Source organism: Trachemys scripta, chromosome 18 (genome assembly GCF_013100865.1).
Source record: "Trachemys scripta elegans isolate TJP31775 chromosome 18, CAS_Tse_1.0, whole genome shotgun sequence".
Taxonomy (NCBI): Eukaryota; Metazoa; Chordata; order Testudines; family Emydidae; genus Trachemys; species Trachemys scripta.
This window is the reverse complement of record NC_048315.1, coordinates 23261657-23279956: the sequence shown is the minus strand read 5'-3', so window position 1 is coordinate 23279956 and position 18300 is coordinate 23261657. Positions and strand designations below refer to the sequence as shown.

General features: G+C 55.6%; 1 protein-coding gene across 1 annotated transcript; it reads right to left on the bottom strand.

The window, feature by feature from the left end:
• Positions 1–576: 576 nt before the first annotated feature.
• LOC117867574 (caspase-1-like) lies at positions 577–16414 on the bottom strand. Its single transcript, XM_034752746.1, has 8 exons — positions 16021–16414; positions 14998–15095; positions 13509–13682; positions 12951–13185; positions 12691–12843; positions 8557–8666; positions 5997–6102; positions 577–4196 (listed from the first exon to the last, which is right to left on the bottom strand). The coding sequence occupies exons 1-7, from the start codon at positions 16397–16399 to the stop codon at positions 6010–6012; spliced, it is 1242 nt and encodes a 413-aa protein (XP_034608637.1). The 5' UTR covers positions 16400–16414; the 3' UTR covers positions 577–4196; positions 5997–6009.
• Between the last annotated feature and the right edge of the window lie 1886 nt (positions 16415–18300).

The window sequence follows — 18300 nt, the reverse complement described above, 5'->3', positions numbered from 1 at the left end:
AGCTAACTAAATTAGGAACCATTAGGAGAGGGATAGATAAAGAGAAAATATAATGCTACTGTGACATTGCAGTCTCTATGGTTTTATAAAAATATGCTAATAAGTGAATATAATGTAACTGGAATATGCTTCATGCAAAAGGTCTCTTGTAAGGTATCATTACAAAGCTTATAATCTACTGAGTGTGAGCATCCTATTTGTATAAATGTACCACTCTTGTATCTGAAACTAGAAATATGAAATATAACTCTGAGGGCCTATTGTAATTATGCAAAATGTGGGCTGTTAATGGTGGTTTGGAATCTTGATGACTCCTATTAACCAGGACAATTGTCTGTAGATGGCTGTGTTTTACCTGTAAGTCTTCATGTATACCTGTGTGCTGGCAAGTGAGCAGTGAAGTCTTGCAGTGACATGTGATCATTGCAACGTCACAGCTACTCTATAAATCCATGGTACGCCCACACCTGGAATAGTGTGTGCAATTTTGGTCACCCTATCTCAGAAAAAGATACAATTGGAAAAGGTGCAAGAAAGAGCAACAAAAATGAGTAGGGAGTACGGAACAGCTTCCATAGAAGGAGAGATTAAAAAGACTGGAACTGTTCATTTTAGAAAAGAGATGTCTGAGGGGGTTATAATAGAAGTCTATAAAATCATGAACGTATGGAGAAAGTGAATAGGGAAGTGTTATTTAACCCTTGACATAACGCAAGGACTAGGGGGTCACCCAATGAAATTAATAGGCAGCAGATTAAAGACATACAAAAGAAAGTATTTCTTCACACAATGTACAGTCAACCTGTGGAACTCTTTGCCATCGGATGTTGTGAAGACCAAAAGCATACCTGGATTCAAAAAAAAATTAGGTAAGTTCCTAGAGGAGGAACGATCAATGGCTATTTACCAAGATGGTCAGGGACGCAACCCCATGTACTGGGTATCCTTAAACCAACAACTTCCAGAAGCTGGGATTGTTAGAGGGGGTAGGGGACAGGAGTTGCTCCAGGGAAAGAAATGCAGAGCGGAGAAAGGTTAAAGATGATGGTGGTCTTGAGAGTGAGCCTGTTTCCTAGTGAGTGATGCTGAATGTGACAGGGTTCTGAACCAACCCTTCCTAATGAGTGGGATTCTGCTGTGGATTGAGCAGTGTGGAGTCCTAAACTTAGACCATGGGCCATCATGAAACTGGAATTGTTCCTTTCCACAGAATGAGCCTGACCCACTGAAATACAGTAATCAGGGTGCAGACAAAGGTGGAGAGGTTTGTGGGAACCCTAAAATTATTCCTGGTATTGTCCAATGCCCAGCGTTCAAAAGTCCTGCATCAAGCACCCCAAATTCCTGAGACTGGTTGCAATATACTGGGGTTCTGTTCACTGGTCTCCTGGGGGTTGAGCTTTTGGGGGGTCACATTGAGATTTCCTTTGCACCCAGGAACGCTAGAAACATCCATCTCATTTTCAAATGGAACCTGAGATCCTCACATACTCACCTGACCCTAGGGTTGGGGTTTTGAGAAACAGCCCAGTGATCGTGAGACTAACGGTATCTGAAGGGAGGGTCAGACGATGCAGACACAAAGCATAAGGAATAAAAGGCACTTCCCCTTCCGCTCGCAAAGCCAAAGGCAAAGCCAGTGCATGAATGTTGGGCCCTAGGCAGAACGTTGTGAAAGGCCCATTTTCAAGGTACAAAGGAATTCTGTGGGCGAGACACCTGCAGACGCTATTATACCTGGGTCCTCAGGTTCAGACACAGTCGCTCCCTTCCCCAGCTCTTCCCTTTTTTTCTGCCACCTTAGTCCTATGCTGTAGCCGTTGGCCTTGCAGGCACTGAACTGAGTGTGACTAGAGAATATCGAGTGTTCCTTGCAGCCCCTCGATGGCAGGAAAGAGGGACTGTGATGACTCTCTAGGTGTTGCAGCAGAAGTGGGTTAAGACAGCTGGGGATTTAGCTGCCAGGTTAGGGCTTCTAATGCCATAGCACCAAGCGGGGGCTGCGCTGGAGCCTGCACTGCACTGGCTGATGTCCTTGCACCACTTCATGGGCCCTTAGGGGCTGGCGTTTCAGGGAGAAATACTCCGCATGGAGCCCCAGGTCCTCCTAGCTCTGCTTTGGGAGTACAATCAGACCGGTTTGGGAGGCACCAAGGGCTTGATTTCTAGGAGGGCTGAGCACCCACAGCTGAACTTGGAACGTTTTACCAAGAGTCCTGGTGGATTGTTCATCGCTGGGGATTTCTCAGCCAAGGTGGGATGCTTTTCTCAAAGCTCTGCTCTAGGAATTATGTTTGGGCAGGTCTCTGGCCTGTGCTCTACAGGAGGTCACAATACAAGGTCACAATGGTCCCTTTTTTCCTTGGAATGTATGAAATTGAACTGGAGCTAAAGGGAACTGCTGGTTCTCGGTATCTCTGGAAATGGCCAGAAACAATCCCTGGGAACAGGTGCTCACAAGCACAGAAAAGTATTTTTTAAAATGGCCCCGAGATGAGTTCTGATGTCTCTAAAACCCCACAAACTGCCGCTTCCGTCCCTACACTCATCGCTTTTCAAGAACACAGTAAAACCAGCTATAAAAGTAACCACAGGCAACGAGACAGGGAAACCAGAGAGAGTGTGCCCAGAAGCAGCGCAACCGCAGAGAAGGGCAAGGACATCTCTGGTCCGAGGAGTCACTTGCTTCCTCGTCCCAGCCATAGGAGTAGCCCAGAAAGCAACAAAGCTAAATTCTCCTTTCATCACTTCACCCCATTACTCCTAGTTCTACCCCCCATGTATCATGCCAAGGAACCCTGCTCCCTTCCTGACGTTCTTGCCTTGCAGTGGTGTAGACGAGTGTCTCTCGCTCATCACTAAGGAGGAAAAGGGGAGAGGGATCAGCTCTTAGCTGGGGCCAAGGATAGAAGTAATGGGCTGAGGTTTTAACAGAGAAATGTGGGTTAAGCACTAACCCAAATGTCATGGGCCACTTGCAGCCTTGGCACTCTGAAGTCTGGAGTTGACAATGGGCAGAATGTGGCCCTGTAATTACAGAGAACGAGAACAAGGCAGCGAACAGCTCAGTGAGGTTGGGAAATCACCGCGGCAGCTATTCAAGGCTCAGCCTGGCTGCCATCTAGTGGGGATGACTTGGAGTGAGCTCAGTTAACCCGGCCTCGCTAAGGGGAACGGACACAGGCCCCTTCCATTCCAGGGGGTCTGGGAATTGCTGATAGCGGGAGGAGACGGCTGCTGCCACACTCCATGTCCCCCCCAGAGTTCAGCACATGAGCTTTCCTAGGGTATGCCCATAAGTGCAGAGTTAACCCGGGTGATCAGCACCCAGGTGTGAGCACTGGGTTAGTCTAACCTGGCTGTGAGCAGCCACACTGCAAAGCCCCTCCCGAGTTACTGCGTCCGCACTGTGGGTCGCTAGTGCGTTTGGGGCAAAGCCCGTGGTTCTTTGTGCTGCTGTAAGGTGAGCCGCTGCATGACTCTTTCCCAGCGCGTTTGTGGGAAAACGCCTGTCCTGGGCACCTGAGGGGACTGTGGGAAGGCAGAGGTGCACCGTCAGCACTCGAGTGATTTAGCTGCATCCTCATGGCCAAGTGGGCAGGCTCCCAGTCCCAGTGAAAGCAGCACCACGCTCGAAGCCACCCTCAGCTGGGGCAGCTAGCCCAGGTGGAAAGCTCAGGTGAGAGGGTTTTGTATGCGGAGGGAAGGGGACAGGAGCCTGGGCTGACCACAGTGAAGACGCCCCTGCTGTTGATATCCCTAATGGGAGACTCCAGCTGTTTACCAAGAAGGATGTGGCTGAGACTCACTTGTCTGACTGTCCGGGGACTCAAAGTCTGGCAACCGGAGGGAATGATCAGAGTGTGAACTGGATCTCAGGGACGGGGCCACGGGGATGTCAGTGCTGTAGGATCTAGATAGCTGGGGGGTGCTGCTGTCTCTCGCTAGGAAGAGCCATTTGCTAGAGATGTGGCAGCAGGAGCTCCAGGCTGATGCTACCGTTGTCCTGTCACAAAGAGGAGGCACTTCCGCAGGGGAAGGCTGGTGAGAAGCTGAAGGCACTTCTGGCAGTTCAGAGGAAAGCCACAGGTGGAAAGTGTGCAGGCAGCAGGAAGAGAGCCCTTGAGCTTTGTGCCAATGTTGAATGTGCAGACGCTGACTGCGGCAGGGCCCCCATGGGACATGCGCTGTCTTATCTGGAGAGGAGAGAGAAGAGCGACAGTTCACCAGTGCAGCTCGGCAGCATAGGCCATACAGTGGCTCTTCCTCCCCAGGAGGGACATTGCATTCGCTAAGGATGTGGGAGTCTCGTTCCTGGGCCGGAGCTCCTTCGGGTGAGCCTGGGGAACTCCCTCAGCTCTTAGGGGTATTATACCCTTGAAGGCAGCCGTAGCAGGGTAGAGCACAAGGCTGGTCCCTGCTGAGTATAAATGCAGCTCTCTGAATGTCCTGTCACTTCCTTCCTCAGCAAAGATGGTCTCTGCAAGAGACACACTGGCTCTTCCACCAGCGATTCTGCATCCCAGTGGTTCTCATCAGTATCCCTTCCCCTGCCTCCCAGTCTGATCCAGTAAACGGGCCATTGCCTCTGGTCTCCAGGGTCAGGGATTTGGGGGGAGGGGGTGGGGAGAGGCTGAATTTGGGGAGCTTGAGAGGGGGTTTTGTGCACATCTGTCTGCTCTGTATATTGCATGGGGTTTACAATGGGTTTACACATGTGCCCAGAACTCTGGCTGCCCTCTATCCCAATGAACAGTCTTTTGCTCTTCTGTGACTCCCTCCAATCGGTCAGTGCCTTGCTGGTGATGCTGTGCCCAGAACAGGCTAGAGTGTGCAAAGGGTCAACTCGCCCTTGCTCCGTCATTTGCTGTCTCTGTGTTTAACGCAAATCACTGGCTTACTGCACTACAACGCCTGGCTACCAAAGCCCCAAGCTCCCGCTCAGCAGCGCTGCTTCCCGGCTGGGGGTTTGGTTCAGGTGGTTTTTCACCAAAGGGATTTTCTGCGTTTCTCCACCATGAATCTCATTTTGTTATTTCCTGCCCGCGTTTCTATGGGATCGGGGCATGTCTCTGTTAATGGTCCCAACTCCTACCAACTTACTCCCCTCTCTTCCTTCACAACGGCACATATTTGATAAAAGCAAATCTAACACTGTTCTTCCCACAGGATACATTGCTGCTGATCATTTCCTTTCTTTCCTGAGCTTCCCACCGGTTTTCCATCCCAAGGAGTGTCACATCCAGCCCAGTGGGAGATCATTTCAGCTAAGAGTGTAATAAACTCCTGCTTTACTAATATCCAGATAGTGTAGCTGCTGCATTCCCATTCGCCACTACCTTTATGGGTCAGTCTCAGAGAAGCTATTGTTTGTCTGAGATGATTTGCCCCTCCGCCCCATGCTGCTTCCTGCTCAGAGTTCCATTGCCCTAGAGAGGATTACAGCGTTTTCTATTTATTACATTGCTTCACTAGGGATTGAAATTACACTCCCTGGATGCCGAGTTTCCCTCTCCTCTTGCTTCTTTCCTCTTCCTTCCTGGAGAGGTGTAACTCTTCAGGGCAGAACTGTGCTTGGCTAGTGTCTTGTGACTTCCCCTGTGTCTCCCTAAAATTAAAAGTCCCCTTCTGTGCTACATGTCACTCGTTTCTTCAAGCACAAAGCAGCTCTAAGAAGAGAAGATTAGCCACAGAAAGTTTTGGCTACTAGAACTCCTCTATCCAGGATTTTCCTTCAAACAGCCAGTGTCTACGGAGAGAAGGTTTTAGTTCAGTTCAGAGGATGGGGAGATCTAACTCGCCTGAACCCTAACGTAAGGGGAGAAGCTGCCTTTGAAGTGGAATCTAGATCTGCCAGACCCTGGGCAATCTGGAATCGAGAGTGGAAGGTGAATTTACAAGATACGTCTGGAACGAGAGCCCCGTCACTTAAAAACATGTGCAGTTACTGGTCATAGTAGAAATGTTTGTTGAGAGACTCCAGAACAGATACTTACTGTGGTGCTGGTTCTAATGGCCTGGGAACAGATAGAACTTTTTTATCATGGTGGTTCTTTCCTTGGTGGGCATCTGACGAGGAAAATTTTGAAAGGAGAGCTGGACCTGAGATAGGAGGAGAGGTCAGATCAGTCACAATTCCAGGGCACCGGCAGCACTTTAAACACAAACCAAACTGCTACTAGAAAGCCCGGACCTTGAATAACATCGGGGAGAATAGGCAGAATCAAGAGCAGATGTTCCCCTGGGAATCTGCATGATGATAATGACAGCCAGGCTGCACCTCTACCGCCACTAGAGCACATGCGTGTTCGAGCCACCTCTGATACAAACACCGCACATGCTATGCATGTCACAGTACATGCTGCCGTCTGTCATGGCAGGTATACCCAGGCTGCTCCTGTTGGGCCCAAGAACAAGGAACGCTGCTGTGGTCCCCAAAACCATTTCTGAATGAATTCTCCAGGGCAGTGGCTCTGAGAGCTGGATGGCAGGTGGAGCTGGAAGGTTCCGTGGCAGCTGGAGAGCAAGAGGAAGGAAAAGGGGCTGGAGCGGGAAGGGCAAGCTCAGAAGGGGGGAGGGAAGAGTGTGGAGGAACCAGGGTCCCAGGTGGGAGAAGAAATGGACAAAAACCTTCCCCCATCAGCAGGCTTGGAGAGAAGATGGGGAGAAGGTCAGGGCTTGATGCAGGAATTATTGGGTGAGGTTCCCTGGCCTGCGTTATGCAGGAGGTCAGACTAGATCATCGCAATGGTCCCTTCTGGCCTTAAACACTGTGATTTGTGCGAGTGAGATTGATGCAGAGAATGTCCCTGCGGTCACTTCCCAGCAGAGCTGCAGGGTCTGCACTTACCAGCTGTGTGGCAGGAGTAAGTAAATTTTTCATTTCTGAAATGTACATTACTGGGCCATCTCTGGAACAACAGCTTGAGTGGGGATGGATGGAGGGAAGTTTCACAGCAGGACACCACTCCCGGGGCGGGACCCAGGCCCACAAAGGGATTTAGGCACCTGCAGCCCAATTTTAGGCTCCATTGTGGCCCACAGAACTCCTGCTCAGCAGTAGGCGCATAAACTCACTCGACACCTACACTTCTACTGGAAAAGTCTCCTAGAAGTCTCTGTTCCTGCCGCTGGCCATGTGTCCAAACGCCCATCTCCCACCCAACTCTCAGCACAATCCTCAAGCCAGGTGGAGATAGACGTTCCCCCACCTATCTTGCCTGTAGGTGTGCTCTGAGCACACCTAACTCCATACAAAACAGCCAGGGAAAGAGGCAAGAACAAGAAGATGTGTCCTTTAGCCCCCTGGTTAGGGCAGTCACCTAGGATGTGGGAGACCCCAGGTCAATTCCCCCCCTGCCTGAGGAGGAGACAGGATTAGGACAGGGTGAGCGCGCTGACCGTCGCGTCACTCACACTCTGTCTCCAGTCCAGCTGATTATTTAGCCAGGGTGGAACGGCTGCAACAGGAGCGACCAGGGAGCCCCACAACAGACTGTCCCAGAGCCCAGTGGTTAGCGCCTTTTCCAGAGACGGGAGACCCCATCTCCTATCAAGCAGATGAGGGGCTTGAAGCTGGGTCTCTCTCATTCCAGAGGAGCCCTGACCACTGGACTAAGGTTTTGAGGGAGGATACGATTTTGTCACCGATTCCGTGACTAACAAACCTCCCTGACTTCTTTGGCTTCAGCTCCAGCCACTGCCATAGCGGCTGGAATCCCCCCGCCCCACTTGGGTTGTCAGTGTCCCCCCATGGGGCTCAAGCTTCGCTCCCCCGGGGGGTCAAACCCCCCTGTTATTTTTAGTAAAAGTCAGGGACAGGTCACGGGCGTCCGTGAATTTTTGTTCGTTGCCCATGACCTGTCCCTGACTTTTACTAAAAATACCCGTGACAGACTCTTAGCCTTAGTTATGAGGGAGGACGCCCCCACCCCTGGCCATTTGGGGTGGAGCTGGGGGGTGCACCACCACTCTTCCTGCAAGAAACAGCTCACACAGAGGGGTTCCTGGCTGTGGTCACAAGGAGAGACAGGCACCTCCCTGCAGCCTGGGTGCACCTAAGGGTGCCTAAGGCTCTGCGAGGGGTGGGGCTTAGTACACCCCCCTCTCATTGGCATCTTCCATTGGCCAGCTTAGGTGGCTCCCCACCTATCGGGCTGGCTTTTGTGGATCCCATCCTGTGGGGCCTGTCTCTCCCCATGCACTGCACAGGGAGCCTGGGGCCTAGCTCACAGGGTGTGGAATCCACTAGGTGGCAGGTTGCTTCCAATTCGGCACTGCAAGACCTGTCCCTTTGTGGGTCCGGCCAGGCCACTGCCTCTCCTCTCAGATTGCCCTGAAGACGTGCGCTGTGAACTCTGCTAAGATTCCCCCGTCAAACAGACACGGAGCATGTTTGAATATACTGTGCACTGTGGATGCCTGTAGGGGACTGATTTGCATGAGCAGCCAGAGCTCCTCATGGGGGTGGGGACAGTTCCCTGCTGCGGTACGGCTGATCGAAGCGGGGGGGGGGGGGGGGTGTTCCCAGTCCCCCAGCAGGAAGGACGGAGTCACCTTTCGGAAGATCTCCTCCAAGGGGAAGCGGCAGGCATTGGTTCGAAGCTGCTCTATCAGACGGGTGATGAAGACGGACCCAGTTTTTGGACATCTCCAGGACAAAGTGTCTGTGGAGACAAAAGGCCGTTACACAACATGGAGTAGGGCTGCTTCTGTTCCTCTAGACTACAACAGACACTGGAGCTGTGGGGGCTGGGGCTGGCAGAGGGATTTCCCCCTTCACAGAGCAGCTGGGAGTTCTCAATGAGGCTGAAGTTAAGGGAAGAGAAGAGGAATGACTAGGAGGGCAAAGCTGACCGGTTCTGGCCCAGTCGCTGGGGGATAATTGGTGCCTATATAAGAAAAAGACCCCAAAATCGGGACTGTCCCTATTAAATCGGGACATCTGGTCACCCTACTGCGGGGTGGGGAGAGGAAGAGGCAGGTCAGGCTGGTAAGACGGTTCATTGGCGATCGAGGGCTGCGAGGGATTGCCATAGACACAGTGCTATGCCAAGCAGACCCCTTCCTAGCTCAGGCCAGAAGGGGCCTGTACCAGGGTGGCTTGCCCAGGGGCTGGAGAACCGGAGGCCAAGCCAGCCCTGATGACAAGGATGAGCTACGCCTGGGGGGAATCAAGTGGTCCCACCCAGGGTAAAAGGCAGTCAGAAGCTGCAGCCTGAGCCTGCAAGAGTGAGTTCAAGAGGGCGTGAAACCGTTAAGAGGTGCCCGTGGATGGTGTGAGGCCGGTAGCGGCCCCCGGCGCGCCGGGACCGGGTCTTCTTGGAGTCGGGTTGCTTGGGAATGCAGCCCAAAGCTGGTGGTAAACTCCATCTAAAGCAGCAGGAGAAAGCTCTCTAGGCAGGGAGAGACGGACAGACCCCCGGGGAGGAGGGGGCTGTGGCCAGCTACAGCTGGAGAGAAGCGGCCTCGGGCTCTGGTTTGTTTGGAAAGCCTTTGTGTTAGATGCTGGGAGAGGGAGCCCAAACTGCAGTCGGGGGCCAATGTGCACCAGAGGCTCAATAAACAGGATCCTTTGGGTTTGAATTACTCTGTGAACTGTGACTTCGCCAATGGCTGCAGAAGAGCCGGGACGGCCACAGAGGCAAGAGGCTGGAGAGCAAGACCCGGCCAGGAGAAGGCGCTTGGGGGGCAGTAGGTGGCCACACAGCTACAGGGCCATTATGATTATCTGGGCCAGTGGTTTCCAAACTTTGTTCCGACAAGGACTCCTTTGGCATTTTACTAAGTGTCCTGGACCCCTTTCCAGGCACCAGCTTACCAAGCAGGTGCTTGGGGCGGCCAAGGGAGAGGGGCGGCTCCTCCAGGAGCGAGGGACCTGCTGCTGAACTGCCGCCGCCGATCGCGGCTTTTTTTTTTTTTTTTTGCTTGGGGCGGCAGAAATGCTGGAGCCGGCCCTGCCCCTTTCATTCCCAGTCCTAGCAGAATGCCCTGCCAGTGCGACCTCCCACACACAGGGTGGTCACGCTGCACAGAGGATGCCGTTTTGGTCTCAAAATGGCCGCCTCCATGCAGCAAAAGTGCCAGAACATTGTTCCGGCATATTCCGGCCCTGGCTCAAGGGACGGACCCCCGCATAACCCACTGTGGACCCCACTTGGGGAACTGCTGATCTCCTGTACAGCACAGGCCAGAGAACAAATGGAAAGGGCAAAAGCAGAACAGATCTGAGTCTCCAGTTATCCCAGAGAGGGACCGTCTCCTGCAGGGCTTTCTGGAAAGCTCACTAACCAGAGGGCTTCCCATTCCAGGTCTCTGGGTCACAGGTCTCCTGCAGGAAATCCAGGTCTGTGGGCCCTGACTGCACTGCAATACCACACCCTGCTACCCCCACTCTTTGTCAAGCTGAGCTCTGCTCAATCCAGTTTAGTGAGTCCCCTCTGCAGAGCTAGATACGCAGCAGGGGGCCAAGAGGCAGCTCCCGGCTGTAGGTGCAGTCAGGAATGAGCCTCTGGACTTCCTGGCTCACGGGCTGGCCTGGGCTGACTCCAGGCAGTTGGGTGAGCGGCTTGTGCTCCAGCATCTAAACTTTGCTTTCAAAAGAGGCCTCCAGCCACTGTTCCCTCTAATTTTTTATATCCATGTACAGAATGAATTTTGTTATGTGAATCAATATGGAGGTGATGTGTGGTGGGGGTGGGGCTGAGGGGATCGGATTGTGGGAGGGGCTCAGGGCTGGGAAAGATGGTTGGGGTGTGGTGGGGTGCGGGCTCTGGGGTGGGGCTGGGGGTTTGGTGCAGGCTGCCCCGGCTGTGGCGGGGAAAGAGAGGACTCCCCCCAGCCCTCTCTCGCTGCAGCAGCTCAGGGCCGGGTGAGAGGTGCCTGGGCTGGGGCGGGCTAAGGGAGGGGCTCCTCTCCCTGGCAGCTCCAGTGGGGCTGGGCCGGGCCGGGCCGGGGGATGGGCGCCTCTCCCTGCCTGCATGGCCCTTGACAGCCTGCTGCACGGCTGTGTGGCCGCGCAGCTTACAGGGAACTTAGCCTCCAACCCTCCTGGCTGTGCAGAAAGCCTCCCAGTGTGGCAAAAAGAAAGCAGGGCAGACATGTCTGCAAAGAGCTGGAGAGCAGTGCTTGGAGTGCTGTGAGCCACGCTCATTTCCGGGGGCCCTGACTGTGAAGCCCAAAGGTGGCCATTCAAAGGTCAGCAGCTATTCATTAAAACAACAAGGAGTCTGGTGGCACCTTAAAGACTAACAGATTTATTTGGGCATAAGCTTTCGTGATAGTCTTTAAGGTGCCACCAGACTCCTTGTTGTTTTTGTAGATACAGACTAACACGGCTACCCCCTGATACTTGACAGCTATTCATTGTGTGAGGAAACCTCCAGCCGCTCCCCCAGCCCCTAGAGAGCCTTGGGGGAGATGGCCAGAGACGTAAAGGTGATGTGACAGTGGACAGGGAGCCAGGGGAGGGATGTGATCAGATGGATGGAGAAGGAAGGTGGCTCTATCGCTGGATTCTGGATGGGCCAGAGGGAAAGGGAGCGTCCAGGTGGCCAGCGGGAGGCAGGTGCAGCAGTCAGGACCTGGACTAGAGATCTGGTGTGGGAATGGAAAGAAAAGAAGGGATCTTGGAGACACTGAAGAGGAAGCAGCAGAGTTTGGAAATGGCCGGGATGGGCAGCAAGGGAGAGGGTGGAGTCAGAAATAGCCCCCGCGGTGCAGGCCTGAGTGACAGGGGCCGGGGGCTCTCAACCGTGGTGGAGAAGGTGGAGGGTTTGGGAGGGAAGGGAAGGTATTTGGGTTTGGCCGTGCTCAGGATAAGATGATGACAGGACACTCGACAATGTTCCCTCTAATTTTTCCCATGCATGTGCGGAATGAATTTTGTTATGTTCACCAATATGGAGGTGGTGTGTGGCGGAGTGGGGGAGGGGCCTCAGGACTGGGACAGAGGGTTGGGTACGGGGGGAGGGAGGGAGGGCTCTGAGGTGGTGCCGGGGATGCAGGCTGCCCTGGGGCTGCGGCAAGGAGAGAGGACTCTCCCCAGCCCTCTCTCCCGCAGCAGCTCCGGGGCTGGGGGAGAGCGTCTCTCCCCACCGTGGCAGGTCTGGGGCTGGGGCCAGGGGAGAGGCGCCTCTCTCCGCTGCAGCCCTGAGCGCCTGTGCGGCCCTTGATAGGCTGCTGTGCAACGCGCAGCTTAGAGGGAACTTAGACCCCCGAAGGGAGATGTCCAAGAGCCAGGCCGAGAGGCGGGAGTGGACGGCAGGAGACAGGCGAGGCACAGAGAGAGCTGTGTGAGCCATCAGCATGCAGATGAGAGCTGCGGCCTGTGAGGCTGTCCAGGGTGTGAGGGGAGACGAGCCAAGGGCAGAGCGCCTGGGAACCGCCTGAGAGTGACAGGGGGCAGCCCCACCAAAAGGGGTCGTGTTCAGAGGGGTAGGAGAGGACAGTGTCTCAGTGCCCAGTGAGTGGCTGGAAGGTCAAGGCTGGGGTAGAGGCCCTAAGGACTGGCCAGGAGGAGGCCATTGGAGGCCGTGGTGGGACCAGATCAGCAGAGCAGAGAGAGCAGATCAGGGTTGGGAGGGTCCCAGGAAGAGCTGGATACATGGGCTCAGCCAATTTAGAGCCAATGCTCTCTGTGCATGTCCCAGCACAGCCCCGGCCCCGGGCCTGCTCCTGGCAGCCAGTTACCTGGCGTTGTAGCGTGGAAACCGATGAAATCGCTCTCCACGTGGATTTGGTGACTTGCATCATCTTCTAACTCTTCAGGGGGCAGCGGAGCGAGGCTGGAGCCGTCTCCAGGGAGCTCTGCAGAGTCACTCACCAACACCTGTCCGCGGTTCTCTGGGAAACATGGGCACCAGTTACGGCCCAGAGCAGGCCATGTTTTCCCTTTCCCACGCCCCCGTTCCAGTGGGTGCCACCCGCCCCGTCCCGGAGTGCAGGCTCACCCCCACGGCAGGCCTGAATGATGATCACTTTGGGTTTTCCCAGCAGTGTCTGGCAATTCTTGTTGTTGAAGGTGCTGTAGATGGTGTCAATGGGAAGGATGTCTGTGGACTCGCCTTGGCTCTTTGTCCCGCACAGGCCAGCCCTGACGCCATGAGACATGAGCACGAGGAAGGTGCTATCCGAGGTCCGGTGCTCATTCCGAGCAGCGAACTGCTTCAGAGTCTCCACCATGGCCTGAAAGCAACGCGGGGACAGCAGTGTCAATGAACAGCAGCCAGAAGAATGACTGCTACTCCTGAGAGCACCGTTGGGGTGGGGTAAGACCTCCAGCGGCAGCAGCCAGTGCCCTCTGGGATGGAGGATTCCCATGGAGAGTGTTCCCATCCCAGAGAGGGCTTGGGGAGGAATCTGACATCCCCCTACTGGCAGCTCCTAGGAGGAGCCAGCCCCAAGACCCCTGCCAAGGGGGGACTGAGCCAGGAATGAACCAAGCAAAGGTCACAGCATCTTCCCTAGGGGCTTGGGGCAGTCACTGGTGGCTTGGGGAGGTCCTGTACCTGGGCATTCAAGTTGCAGTGAATTTCCACCTTGTATCCCAGCCCTTCTAGAAGCCTCTTCATCCCATTCATGTCCACGTCAGCCCCGTCCCTCCTGCGGAGATGCTCAAACTCAACATTACAGATGATGAGGGCCAGGCGGGTTCGCGTCGCCTTGTCCAGGATGGAATAGATCTGTAAGAAAGGAAAACTCACGCTGGGCCGGCCACGACGCAGCCCTCACTTTGGGGGTTTCAGAGTAGCAGCCGTGTTAGTCTGTTTGGGGGCTTAGTGCACATGGCAGAACGGAGCCACGGCCCATAGGCAGGTTGTTACCCACATCTCTAGATACCACTCCTCAAATTACCAAGGACCCCCTTCTGCTCCATGCCCCTCAGCATCCCTACAAGGAGACTGTCCCATGGCCCCTGGGCAGTAGGTCTCTGTGGAGGAAAAGGGCCCCCCAAGTACTCTCTCATGGGGGCTGTTGTTGAGGGAGAAAGGGTCTATGTCATCCTGGTGGATGCAGCCAACTTAGCTCCAGTCCCCATATGATACTGTTCACACAGCCAGAAACATCTCTGGGGCCACTACAGCCAAACAGCTGGGCACAGCAGGGCCAGAGGCTGAGTGGGGAGAGCTAGGATCCAGCCCGATCCCCACGTCTGCACAGCCAGGTGGTGGAGAATGGGGTGGTCTCTGACTGGAGTTCGTGTCAGCTGGTGAAGCGTTACTGCAGTGCTAGTGTGTGCGGCGGTTTCTAATGGGGTCTGTTAGCGAAAACGAGTCCGCGAGGCTGCGCAGAACCCCAGGAAAGTGCTGCCTCGGGCCAGAGCTCCTGCCTTCAGAACGTTTTTAAGGGGCCGTTGGAGCATGAGGATGACCTTGGTCTTTGGTGTATAAAGCAAACCTGCCTGTGATTAGTTACGTGGGGCTGGCTGGGCATTGCCCTCCACAGAGGAGCCTGCAGCGCCCTCATGACCGTCACGGAGAAGCTTAGCTTCCTCCTGGGGACTGTTCCCCGACTGCTCGGGTAACCTCTGGAGGGCTCAGAAAGATCTTGCTGATTCCATGGCTTCCCCCCTCCCTGACACCACACAGCTGATCTGGCACTGGGGGCAGCAATCAAGGGATTGGATCAGCTGCCCCGGGCCATCACACTGCTGTCAGTGCTTCAAAGGCATCTGGCAGGAAGGGGCAACTTGCAGTCTCCGTGCAGCTAAAATCAAACACTGTCAAACCGCCGAGACCAGCCACTTCTCCTCTGGCTTCACACTGTACAGACAAAGGTGTAGGGCTTGGGGGGCAATATTGTCAGGATGGTGGTTTCCACCCCTCCTGCACCCCGGTCCCTGGGGCCCCATCGGGGGTGCAATGGCACTGACGCTGTACACATTCAGAGCGATGCTGGAGGTCAAATCTGGCTGTAGCCAGCAGGCAGTGCCTGAGCTCGGGGGTCTCTGCCGCATACACCCCATGGGAGAAGCCCAAAGGGAGCAGCACAGAGCACCTCCTTTGCTTCCTCCTTCTGGATCCGCTGGACGAATTCCCGGGGGCAGGGCTGGATCCATTCCTGAGATGGCGCTGGCTGGGTTTCTGCAGCAGTCCCTGGGATCATAAACCCTGCGTTAGCTGAGAGGAGGCAGTTAGTAGGTGGGAGCCACACGTGCTGTCCTGAAATCCCCCTTGGGAAAGGCAGAGGGAGAAACGCAGAACAGGGAGCAGCAAGGCGAGGCAGCTACCCCTCCACACTGGCTAGTGCAATGGGGTGGGTTGGCGAGGGCACAACCACGGCCTGCTGGGGGGCTGGGATAGGCTGGGGGGCTGGGATAGGCAGGGCCGTGACTGTCCAACTTCCGGGAGTCTCCCCCGTTCAGCAGAGACGGCCTGAGTTGTCCCTCTCCATCGCCCCTCGACTGCCACTGTGCACCTGGGAGTGCCAGGGTCACGGAACGTGGTGGGTGGACTCAGGGCACCCCTGCCCCATTGTGCCACGGGTACCCTGCTCTGGAGGGAGGGCGGCATCTCCGCACTCTGGGCAGCATGCGGGGCCTGGCCCTCACCCCAAGGGGAGATCCCAGCGTGAGGAACCCCGTCCCCAGCAGGATACTCATGGGGAGTGCTCGCACCTCTGCCACTCAGGGCAGGAAGCTGCTCAGTCCTTTGCTGATGCCCAGCAGGGAGGGGTGGGTCAGCCTGGCCTCTCTAGCTGCCCTGTGGGAATCCGGGGTCCGGGGAATCCCAGTGCAGCCAAAGCCTGTGTTTGGAAAGAGCAGGGCACGTCCGAGGCATTGGCTCTGCCATTGCTGCGGTGAGTGGGAAACATGGGCCTGGGCAGCACCACCCAAGGCTTTGCAGCGGGTTTAATAACCAGTGTGCGCATGTCACATGCCCTGGAAGGGGAGAGAACCCTGCACGGAGTGGGGCTGCCACAGGCCAGTGCCCATGGGAGAACCCCTGCCCAGCCCAGCCGGGTGTCCCGTGCGTGCAGCCCCACAGAGATTGGAGAACCAGCCCTTGTGGCACCACTCACCTGAGGGGGCTCCGAGCCCCAGCTCTGTGGCCAGGTGGACATCTCTGACGCAGAGGCGCTCGATGAATATTTCGCTGGCTCTGGCACCCTTTTTCCTCACCCCATCAATCAGGCACCTGGCTTGGTCACTCTTCTTACTGTAGCTCTCCCTCACCTCCTCCACTTCCTCCTCGTTCAGCACCCGTCTCTCCAGCAGGTCGTCCAGGAGATTGCTGATCACTGCCTTGCTCACGCGCTCCACAAACCTGATCCGCACGTCGCTTAACTTCCGATCTGTAAGAGCAGCCACGTGAGCCCCTGGGGCCTCCCCTTGGGCCCTGCCAGCCCTCCCCTCGGGGTACTTGTACCTGGCCGTGGCGGTGCCAGGCCCCGTGTGCATGTACCATGCTGCTCAGACAGCTCCTTCCCATGGGGGTTGCACTAGTGGAGCTCCCATAGGGACCAGCTGATACAGTCATGGCCCACCCCACAGCCCTCCATGTGCACCCCACATATTCCTTCACACACAACGCCCCCATCTCCCCACTCACTGCACCAGCCTCCAGCGCCTGCCCAAGCAAGCACACACACTGGGCTGGCTCGCTAACCTGGGACATTTTTATGAGGCTGCCATTTTGTTTTCCAGACTCGCAGCCTTCATTACGGTGAGTCCCTCGCTGTTCCTGGCGTGACAAGACCCTGCAGTGAGCCCGGCCTGCGGCCGCACTGCTCAGCCAGAGGAGACCTGTCCCAGGCACTCAGTGCGCGGTTAGCTCACATCTCCATGGCAATGTCCTTAACTGTTTCACATGAGAGTCAATGGTCGGGTTAAACCTCACTGACGCTGCTGGTGGTCGTGACAGCCACTTTCAGTCAGGTTAAAGAAGCAATTAAGCTCCCTTGTGGAACCAGAGAACTGACACAACAGGAGCGTCCGCTCATGCCAGCCCATCAGGAAGCCAGCTACGGTGGTGGAGGGATTTCACTGAGTGCGGGGTGGGGCGGGGGACGTGTCTGAGAGACGCGGCAGACACACCAGAGGAGCAGCAAGGAAGCACCAGACACAGCCACGTTCCCGCGGGTCGTGCGACCCTGAGAAAAGCGAAGCGCTCCAGGAGCTGCGAGGCCGGAGCCTGGTGACCCAGAATGCCCGGCTGCCCGCTGAACAGGCAGGAAGTGGCAGAGCTAGACGGGCTAATGAGTAACCTTAGCTCCGCCCCTCACCAGAGTGACAATGTCTGGCTTCTCTTTCGCAATGGGGACATTGCTCCCTTTGCGTTTCAGCCTGCCCGCTGGGGGGAGGGGAATGTCATAGGGAACTTCGGGCTGGGCTACACTGAAAACACACATCGTGCCGAGCTACATCTCCCAGGCACAGAACAATCCACCCCCCCAGCGAGAGATGCAGGGCAGGTCTACACTTAAAAGGTTACATCAGCACAGCTGCACCCCGTAGCACTTAAGTGAAGACGCTCCTACACCGGCGGGAGAGCTTCTCCCATTGGCATGATTAATCCACCTCCGCACGAGGCAGTAGCTATGTCCACGGGACAAACTCTCACTGACACAGCGCTGTCTGCCCGGGCTAGGTCGGTGTAACTACAGCACTCAGGGGCATGGATTTTTCACACCCTCAAGCGATGCAGTTATACCAGTATAAGTCTGTAGTGTAGCTCTGGCTGTAGGCCTGTATTTAGACAACCCATCCCCTGGTGTAGGCAGCGCTATGTCAGTGGAAGAATTCTGCCATTGAGTTAGCTGCCTCCTCTTGGGGAGGTGGATAAACGACAGTGATGGGAGAACCCCCCTCCTCGCTGCAGGGCGTGGCCCCAAGGCTGCGTCTGAAGTGCAGACATCCCCTAAGGCCTGGACTACACTAGGAAATTCAGTCAGTTGAACTACTTTGCTCAGGGGTGTGAAAAATCCACTCCCCTGAGCGACGCAGTTAAAGCGACCTAACCCCTGGTGTACATGGGGCTAGCGCTCTTGGGAGTGGAGTGCATGTGCCGATGGGAGAACCCCCTCCTTGCAGGGGAGGTGGGACTTCACCGAACCGCTACAGCGGCACCCCTACAGCGTTTCAGCCATAGACAAGCCCTGAGTGTGTAAACGTAACGCAGCCACTAGCGCTGAAAGCTCGGCACTGTTTTCTCCTAAAGCTCCCAGGTTGTCCATAGTCCAGGGCTCGCCCTTGGGGTCTAGGGGAAGCAGGGAGGGCACCAGACCAGTTCTTGGCTGGGAGCAGTGTTGCCAAGGCCAACGCTGATGGGACTCCCGCCCAGCCCAGCAGGAGAGCCAGCT

What these genes read in the sequence shown, in the direction of transcription:
- LOC117867574 (XM_034752746.1), bottom strand. Translation starts at nt 16,399, where the DNA reads ATGCACACGGGGCCTGGCACCGCCACGGCCAGGTACAAGTACCCCGAG. An exon ending in GGGGCTCGGAGCCCCCTCAG is followed by an intron (nt 15,096 to 16,020) that starts GTGAGTGGTGCC and finishes TTATGATCCCAG; the next exon opens with GGACTGCTGCAGAAACCCAG. An exon ending in TTTCCACGCTACAACGCCAG is followed by an intron (nt 8,667 to 12,690) that starts GTAACTGGCTGC and finishes TTGTCTCCACAG; the next exon opens with ACACTTTGTCCTGGAGATGT.